The 24,066-nt window shown below is 37.3% G+C and overlaps 1 protein-coding gene across 3 annotated transcripts in view; it reads left to right on the top strand.

Annotated features, from left to right (window-relative positions):
* SYT6 (synaptotagmin 6) overlaps positions 1-24,066 on the top strand; it is a 252,417-nt gene that overhangs the window by 143,723 nt on the left and 84,628 nt on the right. For 2 of the 3 annotated variants that reach the window (XM_072137651.1, XM_072137652.1), the window contains exons 2-3: positions 11,509-11,860; positions 21,856-22,414. In XM_072137651.1, coding sequence (XP_071993752.1) covers positions 11,509-11,860; positions 21,856-22,414 — 911 coding nt within the window. The remainder of the gene's footprint in view (positions 1-11,508; positions 11,861-21,855; positions 22,415-24,066) is intronic. The other variant, XM_072137653.1, reaches the window with a different exon arrangement.

Here is a 24,066-nt window from a genome sequence, read left to right as displayed (position 1 = left end):
GCCATAAGTGTATGATCAGCGGAGTTGGACTGCACTAGTCAAAATAAATAAAGGGCTGCAACATGCACTACAGCGGAGTTCTGTGGTCCCATCATTCTACTAATAAATGAGAAAGACAGTGCACAAGAGATGATATCAGTGTGTACCCCAAAAGCAATTGCCTCTGAGCTATAGTTACTTTGGTTAATAAAGCTATTTTAAAAGCGATTGTTCAATGCCCTTAATATATACATATGTTTAAAATTGTCTAAATTAAAAAATAATATAAAAAAGCAGGAATAAATGAACCCAACAGAATAAAGGATACTAGAGCTCCACACTCCATCAAGTCCTATGAAAGAGACCTTGGTAGCTTTCAAACTGGGGTGGGGTGGGACCCAACATTCAATTTTGTGTCGGAATAATCCTCAGGTTCTGTGGTGGCAAGTCCAACATTCTTGATGACTTTTCCCGAAGACACTCTGCTCTCAGGTCAGCATTGCCGGCTGGTCACATACCGTTTAAGTAAGGATCACATCATCAGCAGATACCTTCAAGAATTTGTTTTGCCTATGGTGTTGAGGTACTGTAGAAGTTGAATTTAATTTTTTCTCCTTAAAACTACTGCCAATACAAAAAAATTTTTTTGGAGCAGAAAAAACCCAAGTTTCTGTTGATACATAAGGATCACTATACACAACTGCCAGTTATAAATACATTTGGGTAGAATGCAGAACTATGACTTTTGAGTGGTAGGGTAAGCCACACCTGCCCTGTCACGACAGATAGATCACTTACACCCCCTTGCTTTAGCGAGTGGGCAGGAATGGAGCAATGTTCCCTTCACGCACCCTCCATACCATGTGGGGTAGTAGCAAGAGTAATTGCAATTTCAGTGCTTTTATGACAGTTATCTGGTGTAGTAGCATTGCTAAATCTTCCGCTTACTGTTTTACTTTATGTACACTATTAAAGGCTTTGGACAACTTTGTACATGAGTAAACACAAAAGGCGGGAATTATCACTTATGATTTGCGTTTTTGGCACCCAAAAATTTGCATGTCCAAAATTGCACTATTTTTGCACAGAAAATTGCACAAATTGCACAAAACACATGTGAATTTTCTCGTGCAAAAATCAATTGCCCATCCGTTGTGATAAATTACCTATATGGTGCCAGAACTCTGTAATAAAATGAAGACATAGCTGTTTTCATACTAAACTTTTCTTTTTATACACTCACAAATCATCATTTCCAAATTGAAGCTTATTCTACATTCTGAATTTAGCTGTGGGATGTTTCCCAGCCCTGGTCATATATTATCTGCTGTCTGTCTGTATCTCACATGCATTGGTATGCTCGGCCCCCCTCCCTTCTCCATCCACAATGAGGGGCTGAGAGGTGGCTGAGGAAGGGCAGCAGCAAGACTGATGCTGTGTTTACAAGCTGGGCTCCAATTGCATTTAGAAATACATTTCAAGTGAAGTAGGGAGAAGCTTAGCTCAATCCCAGATGCGTTTACACCACATATATTGCATGTAAAAAATGTGGTCCTCATTCCCATTTGCATTGTAGTGTAAACACATAAACAATCAGGCCAAGCTCCTCCCCACTATACTTTAATTGCGATCCTAAATACAGTTCAAGTACAGCCTAATCTGTATTAGATAGACTGAGCTGTCTGCTGTGAGATGAGAGGGGAGGGGCTGTGGCTGAGCTGAAGGATTTGCTGGAGCTTGCAGCTGAGGCTCCTGCATGAGGAATGAGAATGAGGGAGTTGACCTCCTGAATCTTACTAATTTTTTAGTGACAGATCACCAGGATAGCTCTGCTATATATAGCCATTCATGCAAACTGCCTGGAAGGAAATGTATACCAGTAAAAACTGTTGGGTCTCTTTAGTATCAAACACAATAAAAAATTATTAATATATACAATAGGCAGAAAAAGTTAAAAAAAGAGGGGGAAAGGTGTTCACAGCCTTTAGCTCTATACCAGGGCATGCTCTCACCATGACATGAAGACATAAACGCTCCATAATTTTCATAATCTTATTAGGGTGATTGGTGATGTTGTAAATAAATGGTACATGTTACATATAGAGGAACAGGAGGGAGGTCATCATGGATAAAATGTATTTCAGCTTTAAACTAAGTGTGTCACATTAGGATAGGATTAATAAAGTGATCTGAAGCCTCCAAGGTACTGAGCTTGCCTTTTCTTTTGATTGCATTTCTGCTTAACCCATCTAGATTTCCCTTTTAATAATACAGATGTCCTCCACTATTTACAGGGATTAAATGATGGGAGGGCAAGATACCACATACAACTTTAAAAAGCAAATTTCTCAGATTTCCTCTCCCTGTGCAGTCTTGCCATGATAACATCAGCTCTTTCAAAGAAGCCAGAAATTACATTTTTAGCATGGTTTATTGCTTTTTCAATTCCTGTGTACATTTAATTCAAAAAAGTGTTAGTGATATGTTTGTTTTGCTGATGCAGGGCAAGGAAATAAAGGCCCCGCAACTTACATATATTGAACGTACACAGAGGCAACAACCCAATTATAAATGAACAGATCCATCAGAGCTCCGCTCATTGAGTTGCATTAGGAAGCGTTCCAAGTTTTCAATTGCAAAGGGTTCTCTCTGAATATTAATACCATCTCTCTCGTGAATGCTCTCAAGGCTATGTTCCAAAGCTTGATAAGAATATGAATAAACATGTAAATGTAAGTTTTAAAAAGTTTATTACAGGTAGCGTTATCAATAAGTTTGGAGAATGGGCAACATTTTCATTTTGGTCTGCAAAATACACAGATTTATTGAGACTTTTATATTGGTTTTCTATTTGAAAGACATGAGGAAATGGTACTTAAATTAGGATGTAAATATGAGATAGCATTAGTACAAGTGCCATTGTAGTGTGAATGCTCAGATTAATCAGGAATGACTTAAGGGATGAGCAGAAAAATAACATCTATAGTACAATATATCAAATTGCCCATGCGGTGCAATTGTCAATCAATCAATATAAAAGATCCAAATGTAGATAGAGGCTAAAATGCTAACTATTTTGATTGTTGCTTGGTGGCTGAAACAGAAACCTTTGGAAAGAATTGAAAACTATGGCCAAAGTTTTAGGAACATACACTCTACACAGGTTTTGTAAAAATGAAAAATTTCGTCTAAAATACAGCGAAGGTTATAGAAAGAATCATACCCAAACACTACTGCCATGATAGCCCAAAGCAAATTGGAAAATATTTGGTCCCTAAAAATTGTCAGGTTGGTAGTAAATCTATGAATCAACAAATTGGATCATCTCTATTGGCTAGATTTTAGATATAAAATAAATATTTTTAAATGAATGACAATATTGTCTAGGAATCCTGATCAGGCGCCAACAAGGGAAGAATGTAAATCATCTTCACAACACAAAAAAATCTATATGAACTATACAGTACCTACCTAAATGACAGTTTAGGGGCATCTAGAATCACTTTAATTACAGTTGGTTTGCCTGCAACTGCTTCATTTCGGGCTTTTTTTTACCTACTGTTTCAAAAAACCACACATATGATGGCTGATTACTGGCTGATGATGGCTGATCCAGCATGAAAGTCCAAGAATACCTCATTACAGGGAATCACAGAAACAAGGTTTCAGCAACCTAATGGAAGATCTGTAGGCTATAGGCACAAAACATTTACATTAATTTTCTAAATTTCTTTAGTAATATTGAGTTACCACTAGTTTAAGGCAACATATACTTCTTTCGGTGAAAGTGTGTCCAGAATCAGAGCCCCCAAAAAATACTTCTTAAACTTTAAAGGCACTAAAGTTTAAGTTTTCCACTGTATAATTTACACAAATAGATGCTTATGCTAATGTAACCCAGTTATCTGTAAGACACACTGCACTTTCTAGTGGCACCATTTAATCTGTTACATGCACTGGGAAGATAAAAAAAATTCCAAATGTGGTGGTAAAACAGAGTTGTGCAATATTCTAATGAGCTTTACTTTTACACCTTTCAATGTGCAGTCAATAAGACTCCTCTCCTTCATTCTTTGCGTCAATACGATTGAGAAGATACCAAATTTATATTTGTTTAGTTATGTCTTAATGTTATCTAACATGTTTATGATTTAACTTGTTTATTTTTCTATGTGTTCTACGGAAAGGGGGGTGAATAGAATTTTTATTTTGTTCATATTTTTTTAAAACCCCTTTCTTTAACTATTATTTCAGGCCCCCTAAAGTATTTGAACTGAAAGGGGTCTGATGACTTGCACAATATACTGCAATACAATTCTTTATTGGATACACTGCTTCCCAACACCACTTCATGACCGGCCAAAGTTTATTTATGTTAGCTGGTCGTGAAAGCACTAAAAGGACTTAAATAAGACCTGTCAACAGAAATTTACTACCATGACTAACAATGCGTGCTGATAAAGGGCTACAAGTACTCCCCATATAACCTAATATTAGCTGCCAGTGAGGAACTATATCTTAATTAGTCATTTTTCTGATATGTAAATCAGATTTACTGACTCATGTCTGCTGGCTCTAACTCTTCTCTCTCCTGGGCACCCCACCATTGACTGACAGATCTGACTTGTTTTACATTCATGTCAAGTGACCAGAGTGACATCATCTCAGATCCTTTAGCCTCCTAACATTATCAAATTGTTTCCATACTGTGCTGAATATATGTAATGACGTGAAATCACAGCTGCCTCTTTGGAGGCATGAAGAGGAGTAGAAATCCATGAAGACATTCTGTGATTTCATGCCATCAGATACATACATGGGTACATATTACAAATGTATAGATTACAGGACCATTGATGACATCACCCTGGTCACATGATGAATTGCTGAATAGTAAGGGGGCATGTGGCATGGGGAGAAGTAAATGTGTGGGGCAGGCTGAGTAAGACATGCCTCCTTTGATATAAGGCAATATAACATGTTGAGCCCGTGAGCCCTCTTCATACAAACCCATGCGCAATAAAATGTACAGGTACATCTTATTGAGTTATGGGGTTAATGCTTGATCACATTATCACAAACATTGGGACTTTTTGATGTTGTGGTTGAACCTGCCTAGATCGTAGCGTTGGTGCTTCTTCATGTCAATTGCGCATAACCATCCCCCCAATGTTACCCGGATGCCTCCCTGACATTCTGTGGGAAGGAAATACAAAATAGAATCCCAGGAAAGGAAGTGAACTTTGGCTGTAGGTGCTAAAGTGATCCTAAACACAGTGGGGCACATTTACTTACCTGGTCCCTGAACGATCCCCGAGGTGGATTGTCCGCCGGAATCCACATCTATCGCGATTCATGAAGATTGTGCACCCGAGTTCCTGCATGTGACGCTTGCCTGATCAGGTTCACCGGAGTTCACCATCTTCCTCCAGGTGCATGTAAGTGCTTGGCTTGCAACACAAATTGCTTTGTTAAATCCTGCGCATTGTCTGAATCCGTCGGATCGTCCGACGGACCGCCCCCCCACCCGATTTGTGTCGCATGAAAGCCGGCGCCGAATTGCGTGCACCAAAAACCCTTTCTAAATGCAGCACACATCGGAAATCGTTGGGTATTTCAAAAATAGTGCGGCCGCAGGACCCTTAGTGAATGAGACCCATTGTGTAAGTCTCAACCAAAATAGAACCATATCCGACTGTTTGTGGTAAAACTGCCCTTGATAAACAAATGAACGCATTTCTATATGGATTAGTTTTCATGTACAGTTGATTTTACAATCTGTAGCTCACCATTTTTACCAAATACTTGGTGAACCTGCAAATTTTACATTTTCTCTTTAAGTCGGTGGGGTAATGCCCACTGAGTGTAGGAGCTTTTTAGGGTCATTTTAATAACAACTTAAAATGTTTGTGTTAAAAAGTTCAGTATATAAATGAAATTTGAGTTATTCAAAATAACTGCTATGCTAAAAAAATGTGATGTACACCATAGATGTTAATGTTGCATTGTTTCATATGAAATAGTATCCAGAATTCTTAGGAGGTAAAATATGCTGCAGGACAGTTTTATTTCAGTACCAACCGCTCAGGCTGCAGATAACAGCAAAGAGATGAGAATGGATTGTGTGTAGCGGATGTATTCCTAGCAATGACCTAATTCATACAAATGGACAGCAACAGATGTGTTACGCCGGACAAACCAGTGGGATTAGCAGGATTTTGCTAGGAAACAACCATTGCTATGTAGGTATAAGATATAAGATTAATAACCAATAAAAGGCAGCTTTTATGTGGAAGCTTATTTTGCTTAAAATAAGACAGTGAAAACATCAATGCATAAAAACTGTAATTTATTCTACACATTTTTAAAAGGTCACTAAAGATACAGTAAAAGGCACAGTGCTCCGAGATCATGCTGATTGGTGCTACAGGTAACACTATATTACCGTGTTGCTCTGAAAGAAAGAAGTTTCTTATTTAACCTTTGCTCCTAAATTTGCATGAGGTCTTATTTTCAGGGGATATCTTATTTTTACATGAACAAATATTCACATTAATTTTTCAATTAAAAATCCAAATTTATGAATATACTGTAGTCATGTCACCACAGACATCAGTATAACCAGCCAAACTCTGAATTCCTTTCTATGTACCAGAATTTATGGTACATTTACCGATCCTGGTATTTCTGAACATTCAGCAAAATGTTTTTATTTAAAGACTGTCATGTCAACAATTTCTGTAACATCCTTTTAACTCTCCAAAGCCTAATTTCCAGTAAAATTGTATGAAAAAAAAAAATTCTTCAAAGACATATCACCATCTTATGAAAAATCATCATAACTCTCCTAACCCTGAATTTCATTCTGAATTTCTTCTGACTACATTTCTTTTAGAATCATTGACCCCAATCTATCATGTTTTGCACTTTTCTCAAATGAGGACTTCTTGTCCAGGCATCTGCTTGTATCGCATTTGCAGCACATTTGCAGTGCCCATGAATTCTTCTCCATGTCTCAACCTCCAGGCTTGAATAAAATTGGATTAGGTCTTATTGTAATTTGGGGGGTTATTTTAGGGGAAACAGGGTATATAGTATACTCAGTGGTGTAACTTAAAGCTGCCGGGTCCTAGTGCAAAATGTATTGTTTATAGTACTAGTCTTCTCACATAGGAAATGTACACCATATCGGCCCCATAGGCCTCTTGGGTCCGGTTACAACAGCATCCTCTGCACCCCCCGAGAATACTACTTGTAATATACAGCATGACATCCCATGCACAGTTCCGACAGAGTGCACCACGTTTTTTGGTGCACCGTTAACATGGGGCGTGCAACACAATTCTTTCAGATACTGCATGATAAATGTGGTGCGTGCTCCGATCGGACACTGCATGATAAATGTGGTACATGCTCCGATCGGACATTGCATTATAAATGTGGGGCATGTTCCGATCGGACACTGCATGATAAATGTGGTGAATAATCCGATCGGGACGCTCCTTCAGTGCAGAAATTTGTGTTGCGTCGGGTATAGTGCAGCTGCAACAATTCTTAAATACATACAAGCAGTTAGCACAAGAAAGAACGTGCAAAGTCGGACAGAAAACTGGCAGAGTAGCTTTTGTAAATGGGGCACATAGGAGCAGATTTATCAAGCTGTCTAAAAGTCAGAATATTTCCAGTTCCCCATGGCAACCAGTCACAGCTCCCCTTTAAAATATTCATGAGCACTGGTAAAATGAAAGCTGAGCTGTGATTGGTTGCCATGGGCAACTAGAAATATTCTGACTTTCAGACAGCTTGATAAATCTGCCCCATAGACTGGAGCTAATCTTATGCTGCACCATGAAATTTTAGTGACTAGCTAAAGGGTTGGTGGTTGGTGATCATTTTTATCTTATTCCTGAGCACAGGAGGGAGACTTCTGTTCTACCCAGTTGTCTTACAGACAGAAATGAGATTTACAAAATTACTTGGTACATATTGGGGGGGATTTACTAATAGTGTCGCAACCACTACTGTCAGCATCCAAGATCAGACTGCGGAAAGCATAGACATTCCTGGTCAGTTTTGCGCCAAAAAATGTGCCTAAAAAGTTGACAAACTCCACATAAGATGGCAGATGATGTGGAAAAGTTAGGCCAGCTTACTTGCACCAAAAATACCTGACGAGTCGGGATTGTCGGAAGAAACCATTCTTTCTGGCGCCAACACATTATAAATGATCCGCATACATTATGCGTCACAAAAAAGACAAATCCAGACACTTTTATTGCGCAGATACGATAATACATCTGCCCCATTGTTTTACTGGGGTAATGTACATTTGGTGCAGATTTATTATCCCTATGGTGCACATTATAGTAATGTTAATTAATGTTCACTGATTTTGTGGATTTTCTGCATGGATTTTATTTCATTTCTTTATGCAGTTTCCCCATATGAAGATTAACATTGTGTTCACTTAGCCTTAGGGGGAGTCCTGGGACAAATAAAGATTATTCCTTTTTATGTTGTCAGTTTTAGTTGTATGATATAGATAAAGGGAGGAAACTCTGCACATTTTCTTTCTCTTTTGCCAATTTTTTTAGTTACTGTTCTCTTACGGATGATGTCTATGTTGTATGGACTTTACTCCTAAATGCTGATCTTGCATATAAGTAAATAATATATTTAGCTCAACCATGCCAGACTGTTTCATAATAATGTTAATATACTGTATTATAGCAATCTGAAGAGCTTTCCAAGTTATTAAAAAGTATAATAGGAATTATGTTCCATAAAATCTTATTAACATTGCAATAGAAAGCAATGTGTAAAAAAAAAGAAAGCCAGGCCTTATCCTTCAGCTGGTCTAGGGAGAAAACTATTAACATATTGTTCGCTATGAATAAAGATATCTTGTGAGCTTACAAAAGAATGGAAATTGGCTTACACAATCACATAATTCATATGTTTTTTTGTATTAATACTTGGAACCCTTTGAAGTTATATTAAAATTATGTTTCATATACACATATGCAGAGCAGAAACCATTATTGATGGGAAATGTAATGTAAACTGTATATGCATGGCTGCCATCAAGAAAGGCAAATTTTGTGGGTCCCATCACCTATGCCTCGCACCCACATTACAGCTTCCCTTTCTACACCATATGTTATATACAACTTTCTATGTTTTGGCCAAAAGAAGCCCCACTTCCCCAGGCTACAAACACTATTATGGTTCCCAAACTTTTTACATTATTATGTACTGTATCATTCCATTCAATTTACCAGTCAAATAATCAAATTAAAATGCAGGCAACATTATCAACTGATGGCTTTATCCACCCTGGAAGGCAGACTCTGCCTAAAGTTGCATAAAGTTTACAAGCTGAGAGCTGTCTCACACAATGGAATTAATTATATCACATATTCTGCTCCCATAATAAATTATAATATGGAATGCCTATAATTTCTTTCAATTACTGAGATTTACATATATGATAATGGAACAGATGTATTAAGCATCTGAATTCTGACACAGTTTACATCAAAATATTTCTTATTGTAACATATTGACACTTTTTGCATCTTGCTGGATGAAAGGACATGGTTTTAGGCCTTTTTTTGTAGTAAGGTATCTGGTTTAAAGGGCCTCTTTAGAAGTTCAAGAAACTCCCCTGGGAGCCAGGGCAGAGGTAATAAAAACAGTTATTACCATAGCACACAAAATCAATAACCACAGACAAAATCAATAAAATATATATGAGGGCGGTTCAATAAGTACCCGTGTTAGAAATGAAGACACCATTTTTTCCAAAATAATTTTTCTTATTTTTCAATATAGTGCCCTTTTAGAAAGATACAATTCTCCCAAAGTTCCTGTAATTTTTTTAACCCCTCCAAAAAATAGCATTTGTCCAACTCTATATTTTTTTCCCTCGAGCCATTTCTTCATGTTAGGGAACAAGAAAAAGTTGCACGGAGCCAGATTGGGTGAATACCGGGGGGTGCGACAACTCCGGATGAATGTGCTGGTGCGTTATCGCGTTGAAACCTTCTTTTTTGCCAAATGCGGCCGTGTCTCCTTCAAGTTTTTGTCGAGGTGGTCCAATAATTCACTGTAGTATTGTCCAGTGATTGTTCTTCCTTTTTCTAAAAAATCCATGAGGATGACGCCATTCGCATCCAAAAAAATCGTCGCCATAACCTTTCTGCAGATTCACTGGGAGAAATCCAATGTTTAGATTGTTGCTTAGTTTCTGCTGTTTAATGATGAATCCATCATCAATGGTGACAACTCGACGCAAATACTCCGTCGGATCTCACTTAAATTGCTCAAAACACTGCTTCGAAGTTAACAGCCGCATCCGCTTGTTATTCACTATGAGCAATCGCAGCACCCATCGGGCCAACAATTTTTTCATGCTATGTACAGGAGTTTCATTCGGCGTGCAATATTAAATTTGGGATCGCCAGACACTTGTTTATACACCATTGAATCATTCAATTGTCGTCAGATTTATGCAATGATGATGATGTGTCCATGATGACGACAGCCTCACATTTATCGGCGGGCTTGACTGTAATATCACCGTCATGGGCCAAACAGCTCAGAGCAGAAATCTCGGCACTAGTCATATTGGTATGTCTCAATGATACCTCATCACGTAATTTGTACATATCCCTCTTGACCACATCAAAAAAAGTTGTAATGGCAGACACATCATTAATTGGAGTAAACTTACTCTTGTTATATAAACCATAATGTTTCATACGTATTTTCACTTTACATTGGATTGCTGCCTCTTCATTGGATATATTCTCTATATCTCTATCTCTATGTTTATTTAAAAATAAATCTAACTTACAGACATGGATTTACTTTGTAATTTAACCACTGCAACCATTTTTATAGATTAAATACATGTTTCCATTGTGCATACAAAGCTAAACAAACTTAAGTATCTCCATAGTTATAGATTACAACAAGTTTATGTTAAACCCTTTTGCATTGTACCAAATATGAAAGGTGGCAGAAAAAAGAGAGGGACACATGGCTAAAGAATCACACTACCCTGCTTTAGGTCTGCACTTAGTTGTTTATAATGTCCATGGAGACAAATACAGTATGTGTAAAGGAGCCAGGGACATAAAAAGAAGAATATGTTTTTAAAGACTATTTTTTAAAGTTACTTGATTACTTTGTTGCTATACAATGCTGAACATCCCTCATCAACTACAATTGAGTTACAACAGAAAAACGCCAACACAATCACTAGTCATTCAAATAATTGAATACTCATCTCATGCTCATGAACACTCTGCATTTTCATTTCTTCACACATGATTTGAGCTCTCAGACACCCACTTAGATAAATCTTAATAACTTAATTTTGTCATCGTTTTATTTTCTTTAAACCTTGACGCTTTTCTCACAACCATTCTTTTTTTCCCCTCCCTTTGTCTCTCTGCTGCCCCCTGATGTTGTCTCATGTCCTTCCCTTCTTCTCTGTCAATGTCACTTCCTGCTTTCCTGTAGACCTGTCCGTCAGCCTCCTTGCAGTGATAGTTATTGTGTGTGGGCTGGCCCTGGTGGCAGTTTTTCTCTTTCTTTTTTGGAAGCTGTGGTGGGTACCCTGGAGGAACAAGGCTGTGTCATCTAACCCGGCTGCACCTCAGAACGTCTCCACCTACAGTGGCATCACCAGTGAAAAAGAAGTCATGGCTGACAAGTTTAAAGATGCAAGCAACTTGGGTTTCTTGGAGGCAGCAGTTAAAATCAGCCACACCTCCCCTGATATACCAGCAGAGGTCCAGATGTCAATGAAAGAGCACATCATGCGTCGCACCAGGATACAGAGGCAGACCACTGAGCCAGCTTCTTCCACCAGGTACAGCTTTTATTCTTTCTTTGTAACAAAATTACATTTATGTTAATATGGTTAAAAAAAAGACATATTTTCATTAAGTTCAACCAAAGAAGCAAAGGGAAGAGATTCGATGAAATATGGATTTAAGAGAAACAATTTTATATTATGACATAACCATAAATGTTATTTTGATGTAATAAGGCTTCTAAGCTCCTTAAAGCTCTCTGCTGTCCCTGCTTGACTAGCACATGAGGAGGGCTATTCCACAGATTCACAGTTCTTACAGTAAAGAAGCCTTGACACTTGTTGTCTACTTCAGGCCAAGACAGCACCCCCTTGTTTCTTAATAACATTCCACCATATTTTTTTATGGGCAATTTATATATTTATATAAATTAATCATGCCCACCCCCCCTTAGTCATCTCTTTTGGAGACTAAAAAGGTAGCCATGGATAACAAATATAAGAAGATTCCCCCAGTCACAGTGCCTGGATCTAAAAGTAAGTGTTCCTGGTTTATTGTGATAATAGATTTCTTTCAAATATTAATGTAAACATTTATTAGGTTATTACACCCTATATAAAATTGGTGGGGATCTAGTAACCAAAAGAAATGGCAATTAGCTTTTCTCACCATCTGCCAGTACCATAACCACACAGTGAATGTAGTTAATAGTAGATGGCCTTGTCCTTTGGCCTGCAACTCAGCTTCCATTAAGGTCCCCTTTATCTTGAATGTTATCATACATTAAAATACATTTGTACACAGCACCATCATATTCACTTGCACTTTACAGACCACGAGGGTTTATAAACAAAATATGACATTCCATACATACATTAAAATAAATTGGAAGACTATGCCAAGAGCTTTCCAGATGAGTCCATCTATTGCATAGCAAATAACCTGCCCGGCCAAGGTCTCCTATGAAAAGGGCTAACTTAGTTTATACATGAATTTAACAGGATTTTTTGGATTAAAACTACAACTTCCCTTAATCTTAACCTAAACCGCAACTGTTGTCTCCTATTCTTATTTATCTCTTATCTACAAAATACATTCTGCATCAGTCCATTCTTCTACTAAAATATCACTGAGAGACAGTACAACAATTGCTGTAAATGTCCAGCGCTAGACCTGTCACTGCCATGGTGTAATTCTAGCAAGCTGACCTGTCGACATGCTTACAGTCACATTAATTTAGTTATGTCCCAAGGAGAATGTTGTAATATTAGACCTGGGGAAAGCTGTCAGATAACATTAGCCAGCATCAGGTTGTTTTACAGGTGGATTCATGCAGTGCACATAAGTGAAAGTGACATATTCTCTGCTCACCAAGTCTTAGACAAGCTGCTTCCTAATCTCTTCAACACAATAATAGAATGTCACCTGTAATTTCCACCTCTAAAAACCCTACCACAGCAGACTTTAGTTTGCTTGCTTAACCATTTGCACATATAGAACATACATTTATACAATAAATACATAGCAAATAGTCAAGCAACATTGACTAGTTTAACCTTAGATGGAAAACTAGGCATGTATTAGTCCAATGTATACCCATGATAACCCAGTTTATGTCTTATATGAGGGCAGAGGCATAACAAGACTCCAATGGGCCCTGGTGAAAAGTCTGGATAGGACCCCATATGACTAAACCTCCATCCCCAATTAAAGGGAGTCTACCACCTACCCACAGTAATATAATCTGCAAGTTGCAGAAAAATGCATTTAATTTCAAAAATACTTTTATTATTTACTATTTGGTACTCCTAAATAATACATAGTCCTCACAACTTCTCTGTTTCACCCATATATGAAAAATACACATTTATGTACAGCTCCTTTATCTCCTTATTTATTCATATGCAGAAACCCTTTTCAAAAATGGGGGGAAAACAGCATAACTATTCACAGTGGCACAAGTTGGGCAAAACACAGAAGGTACTAATATGGTGTTTTTGTCGAAAAATACAGTCTTCACTTTTCACAATCAACAGCACATCAATTTTTTGTAAAGCACATGCTCATTTTAACCATTTATAAATCTCTTGATGGTTGCAGTTTCCAAAATTGGTTCCCACACCACTGGCGGCTTAGGGGCTCTGCCCATACAACACAGCACTTGAAAATAATTGTAGCACCAACTGTCCCCCAAAAGCTTATCAGCATCCTTTCCTTGTGCATACTACCTTGTTCCCAAACCACATTCTCATGTTAAAGGAAATCTACAATTTGAATAAACTAAAAAACACCTACACGTACTTACCTACACTCCACTTCATCTTGACCTTGTGGATGTTCTTTTCTAAGCTTGACACGCCGGAATCACCTAGAAAAGAAACTTATAATTAGCAGCACAGAGCAAGGGGACTAGATGTCTGGCACTCCAGGCTGCTAATTATGCATGCCCCCTTCCTCACGTCACTTCCCTCGTCAACATGGGAGAGAGAGGCATCAATCACGCAGGAGGCGTGAATTCATGCCTCTCTCGTGATGTCACCTCCCTTTCTTAGTATGGGAGAGTGAAGTGTGGGGCGTGCATAATTAATAGACATGTTCCAGAGCTCCGTGCTGCAAATTACACGTTTATTTTCTAGGTTATCCCAGCATGGTGAATACCAGCACTGGGATCAATATGAAGAGGAGCGTAGGTGTTTTTAAGATTTTTTAAATGTAGACTTCCTTTAAGCATTTTCATACTCAGGTACAAATATGTCATAAACTATTTCTCATTTAACTGCTTATTCTTGGAATCAAGATTTTCTTGGAATAAATATAACTGTTTATCTTTAAGCCCATTTAAATAAATTCAATAAAACACTCAGTGGCAAAGGCAGATGACAGATTAAGAAGGAAGAAAGCAGAGTAGCATTGTTTTACCCAGACTGACAGTAGGTCATTAGAGACTTTGGTCAGGGCTGTCTTAGTTGAGTGATAGCATTGGAAACCAGATAGTAGTTAGTCAAAGAGCAAGTTGGAGGAAAGGTAGGCAGATGGTTCAGGATAAACAAGATGTTCAGGAGTTTTGATGCAAATGCAAGTAGTGATAGACCGCTAGATCAACAGGGATGGATTCTTAAGGATGGGTGTGACAGTTGCATGTTTGAAGGAAGATGGAACAATAGCCATGGATGGTAAAAGGTTAAAGAGGTGAGTTAGAGCTTGGACTAAATAATTGCTAATTCATTAAATTCTGAACAAAGCACCATCAGTCCAGAAAAAAATGCAGACTTGTCTCATTTACACTGAGAGTTTTCTCACACACTTAAAGGTAAGTCAGTGACTACAGTATTGAACAGAAGTGGCAACTTACAGGTGACGTCTGTGCTCCATAAGGAACCAACTTCATTATGATTTCTCCAGACAGTGAAATATCCCTGCAGAATTTCTAAGCTTTCTCCAGCTGAGTGCTTCACGTTTCCACACTGTATCACTAACAATACCATAGTCATTTATTGTATAATGTTAAATGGCTAACAAGAAATACACTGTGCTTATAATTAAGATTTATCACTGACACCATAATTGACTTGTAGTGCAACCCACATACAAAACATATATTGTATGACTCACATTTATTATAAACTTTTTTCCCCCTGAATAAATTAACATACACTAACCCCTGAATCGATGTGTACTATACCCACTTAATTGATATATACTGGATATGTATGACAATCCCCATAATTTAATATTCTCCCTACTAATATTACGTAAGATAGGGACCTTCCAACAACATTTGGTAGGTCCATGCTTTATGTGGTCCCCAAGCAGTCACCTAAACCAACAACATTACATTCTGCCAACAAAACATGACTGCTGCAAAACATTTCATTAAATTCTGTTAACAGACAGCAGGATACACAGAGGTAGGGGTGTAACTACAGTAGTAGCAGCCATAGCAGCTGCTATGGGGCCCGCTGTGTCAGGGGGCCGGCATCTGACCTGACACACTAAAGAATGGAGGATGTGCATCATTATATACATTTTATGCTATACAATGTACAGCATAAAATGTATACTAACACATATGTGATGTATATATGCTCTATCTGTGAGGTGCATATGCTGTATGTTTGTAAATGGCACTGTATGTGTGTGGATATGGTCTATATGTGTGCACATGAGTGTATTAATGTGTGATCGTACATGTGAGTATACAAATATGGGAAGGGGGCCCCATTCAGAAGCCTGCTATGGGGCCCTGCCTCTCCTAGTTACATCCCTGCACAGAGGAAATGCAGAAATCAATTGTAGGTATTGCACAATTTGCCCATACGGAGCTACTCACGGTACAAGAATGGTCCACAAAGTCTTAATACAGATCCAAGAATAGAGAAAAAATTTTTTTGCTCTCGCTGGAGCTCCCAATGCTACTTTTTTAATTGTTCTTCCGCGATGTTCACTCTCCTCAAGCCAATGCACAGCACTAGTTAGACAGATCCTTCTGAAAAAAATATGCCACTGTTCAGACCAGCACCATCTTGTTATTCAACATCCTCCTTCAATCGTTCTTATAGAGCAATATCGAAAGATAAAAGTTTAAATGTGCATATCACATTTAGTAACGGGACGCCAGCTCACAAGTCTGGACTCCAAAATTTTTTTTTCTCTATTCTTGGATACACAGAGGAAAGAAGGCAGAACCCATACTTATTTACAAAATCTAGAATTAAAAACAGAACTACAATAAGGAATTTAAAAATCATTAGGAAAAAGTGATACATTCCACAATTTAGTTTTAACAAATTAAAAGGAAAATTGCTAATACATTCTCTTTAAACATTGCAGTAAGGAATATCAATGTTTTCTATAATACACATCATATTATAAAAATCTCTTGTTGATTTATAAGAATTTGTAATAGAAAAAGAGACAATTTTGAAAAACTGTGATGGCTTACAAAATTCAGGGAAGCAAAAATAAATAAATAAAAACCATCATAAGGTCAACACGTGTTATATTGTGATAATTAGTGTCTTAAAGGTCTAATCCATTGTGACATAAAGTTGCTCACTCTTCAAGATGAATAGTTGTAGAAAAAACACATGCTTGATCTAGGAACAGCACATAGCAGACCCCATCAAAGGAGCAGATCGATATCAGTGCATTTTTGCAACTTTCATAACTCACTGTCATATAATAGCTAATAATTCAAGTATATCACATTTGTTTAGCTATTATAGTCACAAAAAAATAAAATATTTTTGTTTTTTTGTGTGTGCAAATGAAATATGAAAGAGAATAATGTCTTACACTGCCATCTAGTGGACTGTAGTACATTAGCAACAAGTGTGATACATTAAAGCTCATTTAAAAAATGTTATTCATTGTAATGCATAATGGTGAAATGTCCTAATTTTTAAGTAAAATTATAATATATAAATATAGGAAGTCTCACAAACAACAACAATACAAACTTGTGGTCTCAAGTTTCAAGTTCTCTTTGAGCCATCCCCTTCAGACCTGCACAAACCCCAACATTTTTTTCACAGAGATTTCATATATTTATAGTTTTTAAGTTTTAACCCTCACAGAAAATAAATAATATAAAACTTTGGTGAACATTTTTTTCTGCATCACCATATTTTTCTGACTACAGATCTATGTGCATCTACTATTTTGCAAAGCGAGATGTCATTAATATTTATACCATTCTCAGGTTATATATCACTTTCTGATCCCTTTTATTACTTTATTTGGAGGGCAGAGTGATCATTTTGATTTGGGGATTTTTTTAATAGAAAGTGTACCATACAGGGTTAATATTAAAGGGGTTGTTCGACTCTTTTGAAAATTATGCAGGCAGGCTGGGATGATAAGTTTTAAAAAAAGAAAGCTGTACTCACCTCCTACGTCACTCTTGGGTGTCCCACGCTACATCTCGCTGGTTCGTGTCAATGTTGAGTTCAGCTTCCGGCCACGCCTACCCATCCCCATATCTCAGCGCATGATACAGCACCGGTGAATAGGGACATGTGGGTGTGGCCGGCCACCTCAGCTGGACGAAAGACAAAATCAGCGGCACTTCTGTGCCCTGTAAACAGGGGCATGTAACAGAGGTGCTGTACACCAGGAGCAACGGGGGAGGTGAGTAAAGCTTTCTTTTTTTTTAATTTATCCCCCAGCCTGCCTGAACGATTTTCAAAAGAGTCGGACAACCCTTTTAAGCCTTGCCATAGACGGAGCTCAATAGTGACTTTACAAGCTTTCAGGCCGCCAGATCCAAATGTTCTCGTATTAATAGAGAGAACCCCCTATCTCACATTGACTGCTCTGATGCTGTGGTCCCAATATCCCTTTACTGGAGTGAAATTGCAAGAAGTTGAATTGGTATATCTTACAAGCTTAACTACGACCCACATACATTTAAAAAGAGTCATAAATTTGCCTAGATGTGTAGTGTGAAGGTCCCATGAAAAAGAAGTAAAAAAAGCACATGGTCACTGCTGTAAATTTAAAAGCAAGACCACCTTTATATAAGACCCCTTCTTGTTTTATTATCAATCAATCGAGCCAAAAAAGAAAATTTTACAATGTGATCATTCCAATTCCCAATAACAGACACTCTGTTATTTATGAAATCTAGTAAACACTATCACTGGAAAAAGTAGAACTTTTGGCCTTCTAGGGGCACTGTTTTCATTTAATTGTAGGGAAACAGTCAGCAGAAATTAACCTAATGAAGCATTACTATTATAATGTCAGGTAGATTAAAACCTTTCAGATCATGTGGTATGGTGGCAACATCCAGAAAATTTATTTTAAAGTGAGATTTAAATAGGTTGTATAACTTCAAGGAGAAGGAGAGTTTAGAACTGAAGTCAAGCTCTCATTCTCTACTGACAGGTTCCTTTTAAGGTACCTAGAACTTCTGGACCAATAACTTAGAACTCTTTATTGTAGCTATAACTGATAACTGATCCCTGATACTGGGACTTGTTGGCTTTTCATTTGAAGGATATCTACCACCAGGATCAAGGATTATTATAGTGATACTGGTGTGCGCCCCCTCTGGCAGATTTTGCTCTTCTTTTAGCTTCTTATGCCCTGTTTTTTTTAGGGTTCTTAAAATTATACAAATGAGTCCGAGGGAATCCAGGCTCCATAGTAGTTAGTAAAGTATGGAGCCCCTCAGGCACATTTTCATACTTTTTTTTTCTTGTAAATAAGGGCATATGAAGAGCGGATCCTGCCAGAGGGTGCACATACCAGTATGTGCTTCGTTTACAGTTCTTCATCCTGGTGGAAGATGTCCTTTAACTTGTATATCCATATAGTTTACTTCCCAACTTCTGTATTAAATCATCTTGCCATACTCATTGGTACAAATCCCCTTCTGTAATCTCATACCTTGACATCCAGCTTTTCCCAGCCATATTAAATGTACTTGTTATATCTGTTGAATTATGATCTAATGGATTTGTTACCAGTTCCCTCTTTTATGAATTCTGTAGCAAGAACATGTTGGTAAGCTTCAGAGCCCTATTGTTAAATGACTAGATAGAGACCAGTGCAAAATGTATTTTGCTTTTGCATTATTTATGTTTTCCATAAATCGCCTGCAAGGCAGAAAGATCTTTCTGCGAGGGAAGCTTTTTCTTTGACTATGTCTAGAATATCAATGAAATGTTATTACTTACAGCTGCAAGTTTTTAAGAATTTATTATCATTAAATTGTGCTCAAGAAGATCATGTTATAACTATGCCTTGAGAAAAAACTCATATTATAAGAGCAAAACAGCATGTATCTGCACCAATTATTAGTAGTTTATTAAAGAACGTCCTCTAATCCAATCTGTAATAGATTAGGAGTAGCACTGCTTCTATTTATTATGAGGCTTATGATCTTTATTTTCCAGCAGCTTTCATCCCTGCAACCTTGTCTGGGAGGAGACCTAGCTTGTATGACCCAGGCCTCTTGCACAGGAACATACGAAAATGGCCGTATATACTTAGGTGTAACTTACGGCCCCATTCATTACAATGGCCAATCTGGCCAACTATTTTAATGGCCGTATTGTGCAACCTACCGTACCATGAGGAAGACATAAAAATATAGATCATATCCTATCTTCTCATGAATTTACATTCCTTACACCTTGTAGAAGTCTATGGTAATGTATAAAATATGGGTTGCATTCATGCTGCGTATGGTTGTGCACCGTATGCTGCCGTATACACATGCATTATCCATGGAGACCAGAACCAGTGGGAGGTGCATTCTGTCAATCAGGCATAATTTGCTAGTCCAACATATTTAACATGGATACAGTACTGATACTGTGCAATATATGCTCATAAGGTTGAAAAATGTCCTGTATTTATGGCCAAAATACAGCTGTATATACAGAAAATTAAAAAATGTACGGTCATATGCATAAGGCCCAATTATTCCCCCTCCCTTCTCTATAGACCTACTATGTAATCTATAGAAAGATTTGGGATATAGGCACAATATGAAACCCTATCTAGGGCTAGACACATGCAAGACAGCCTGTATAATAAAGAAAAAGCATGTGTCAAGTAGCCAAAAAAATGATCTCTCACCTAAGGGTGCATTGTTTTGCATCCTTTTTTAAATGTTTTTATCTCTGCTCTTTGGATGTTTTGTTCTATGTTCATGTTGGTAACATATTGTTACAACAAATTGTGTTTTTTTTGGCTACTTGACACATGCTTCTTCTTTACTACTATGTAATCTGACACTGAAGTGATCATCTATCATGTTGCTAGCAAGACAGAACTCAACCTACATTTCAGAGTGAAAATCAGATTAGTGATAAAGGAGGGATGTTTATAAAAGCCAAAGAAAATGGAGAAAGAAGAAGTTTGATAATCAATGTTTCTTGTTTAGTGGTTCCAGAGGTAGGGTCAGAAGTAGCTACAAACAATCTTTCTCCATCGTATTACAGATAAGGATCTCATTTTTCAGATCACATGAAGATTTTGGCTTTGAGAGCTACAGAACCAGATATACAGGCAGCTTAAGTGTAAATGTGAGCTGGCAGATAGTGTGGTACGTTCCAACAAAGTTAAAATTTATTTCAGTTCATCATACTGACAAGAGACCATTAAAAATGCGCATATCACAAATTCACATAATGGGACGCTAGCTTTCCTATCCAACCGACCCAGGGTTTCGCCGGCAAGGCTTTGGAAGAAGCCTGCATATTTTCTTCCAGCTACAAATATAATTAAAGGAGGATGATGAGAGTGCGATGGTGCTGGTCTGAATGGTGACATACTTTCAGCAGGAGAAACTGAAGATTGGTGCTGTTCATCAGTGTTTTAAGATGGAATAACGAGGGAGAAGAAAAATATTGGGAGCTCCGGTCATAGTGAAATTATTTTCTCTATTTCTGTGGACAAATATAGGTGTATTTTCTTCACATGTTCCTTGATATGTTGCATTTTATTGTGTTTTTATTGGAAATTTCCATCACACCCAGCCGTGTTATCTATTTCTTTCCAAGATTCTTCCATAACACAAATATCCCAACATAATAGAAAGCCATAGAGCGTCCTCAAGATGGTTCAGTTACTACATTGTCATGTTAACCTTTATGAAGTCCACAATGTGTATTCACTAGTGATGACTGGACACATGAAAATTTGAGTTCTGCTAAGCACATCCTCCACACGGCAATGTTAGCCTGACAGGCGCGCACCCAATTTAACACAGGTAAAATCCAACTAAGACCGATTAGACGTAGAAACAAGACAAAAAAGAAAGTACAAGGACAGGAAAATGAGAAAGAGAAAAGATACATCTCCCCATTATTCCCTCATAACAGCTGCAATTGCAGTCTGCATCCTCCACTAAGATGTTCCTTCTGAGGTGAAATTAGGTAAAATGGGCTATATATGTATAAAAAGTATTTAATGACTGACTTGTCAGTTGTGTGTCCATGAGGTCCATTATCACCAGGACTTTGCATAATATCATACATTCACCTGTACAGAAGTATAAAACAATATTGTAAAAATGTTATATTCATATATCTTTCAGGCATACTTCTTTCAAAAGGCATTTACCTCGGCAGATGCATGTGTCCAGTGTAGACTTCGGAACCGATACTTTGCAAGTGACTGAGCAACCAACTAGCATTGGAAGGATAAAACCTGAGCTGTACAAACAGAAATCAGTAGATTCTGAGGACACCAAGAAAGATGATGCTAAAACATGTGGAAAGATCAACTTTACCCTAAAGTATGACTATGAAAATGAAACCCTCATAGTCAAAATTCTCAAAGCATTTGATCTTCCGGCCAAGGATTTTTGTGGAAGTTCTGATCCTTATGTGAAGATTTACCTTTTACCTGATAGGAAAAGGAAATTTCAAACTCGGGTGCACAGAAAGACTCTAAACCCAACTTTTGATGAATCTTTTCATTTCCCAGTCCCATACGATGAGTTGCCGAGTCGAAAACTTCACCTTAGTGTGTTTGACTTTGATAGATTTTCAAGGCATGACATGATAGGAGAGGTTATTTTGGAAAACTTGTTTGAAGCCTCGGATTTGTCAAGAGAGTCTTCAATCTGGAAGGATATTCAGTACGCCACCACGGTAAGAAATCTTTAAGTGTTAATTGTCAAAATGGGGAATATCATTTTAAAATAGGCTTTCAGATTTGATAGATTTGAGACCCAATGCAAAATCTGTAGATGTAACATGCCATGTGTCAATTATGTTACTGAATGCTTTCCAAATGGAATTGGTAAAAAATGTGGGTCTTCTATTTCCAACTTTGATTTACCCAACCTGCCTGGGAATGATCGCTTTAATAATTAACAGTTCCAACAAAAATGGTGACTTTTGTAAACTGCTGTTTTGGTAAACGAGATGTTGGGAACTTTAAATTTCTTAGAACACCAGGGACTAGGTAGTGCTGTTTCTTCACCGCTATACATTTAGTGCATTCATTTATTGTTCCATTAGGATATAACAATCCTACATGGTATGAAACCATGGATGTGCACCATACTCAACACAAATAATATATGACATTAAATGCAATGTTTTGCATATATCAACCCTGATCTTTATACAAGAAACACAAATTTAAAAACCCCGGAACAAAATGATTTAGAAGTATAGTGTCCAAGCTTTGGTTATGTATTGGTCAATGACATGTGGCTCTCAACATGCTCTCAACCATCACACAAATTATATACACTTAGGCCGACTGCACACAAATGCAATCCCAAAGACTGCATAAGGCTTGAATCTTTGTATCAGACAAAAATATCATGGAAGGAGTCCATGTCTGCCACATGAACTGCACAACTGGCACCGTATAATGTTGGACGGCACACAGGGAGTCCATCATGATGCAAGGACTCCTTTCTTGTGGAATGTGTTCAGTCTGTGGAATCATACCAACATCTAAATTTAAAGGAAAAGACAAACATGGGATGCATGTAAAAAGACAAACGCGTTTTGAACTACACAAATCTTAAATTCTTAGTCCCATTTATCCTGTATATAGTTTAAGGCTATTCTATTTATCTTCATATACCATGTTATTATTATGCCAGTGACAATTTTCTATGAAATATATTACTTACAATATATTATTAGATCTGATTCAGAACATGTAATGGATGCTCAGGAATCCTCTGTTTTCAAAATGGATTTATGAACAGAAAGATTATATCTTATTGAACAAAACTGTATTATAGGAATATGAAAAATTGGGTAGCAATACCAAAATATTATGTCTGTTACCTTTTTGTATAGTGGTACTTATAGGATAAATTATTTCTAAACAATGGGACATTTGGTGTTTATTCTCTGTATCTAGAATTGTAAAAAATAATATACACTCGGTTTAAATGGAAAATACCTTCAATTCAGCTGCAGGCTACATAGCAAGAGAAAAGCAGTTTTGTAATTAATATATTGTAATCTCTATTTATGAGCAATTCATCTAATAATGTGTTTTATAAATACTATTTAGGAACTGGTAAGGGCTGAAGAGAGTAGATTGTTGATACCCAGGGCTATAATAATAGCAATAATTATTAAATACATTATTATCATGTATGTGATTGATTCTACATAACCTGAGGCTTTTTGTAACAGAAAATAGTTCAACCACTGATCTTGGCTAGTGTATTATATTAAATTGTCATGTCGGCAATGTTATACACCAACGTTTTTTAACAGTTTTTTTTAACTACCGTGCATAGATTTATAAGTGTCCACTACTTTTTGTT

Source organism: Engystomops pustulosus, chromosome 2 (assembly GCF_040894005.1).
Source record: "Engystomops pustulosus chromosome 2, aEngPut4.maternal, whole genome shotgun sequence".
In the NCBI taxonomy this organism is placed as follows: Eukaryota; Metazoa; Chordata; class Amphibia; order Anura; family Leptodactylidae; genus Engystomops; species Engystomops pustulosus.
Note: the sequence above shows the minus strand (reverse complement) of the source record. Positions and strands in the feature narration are given on the sequence as shown.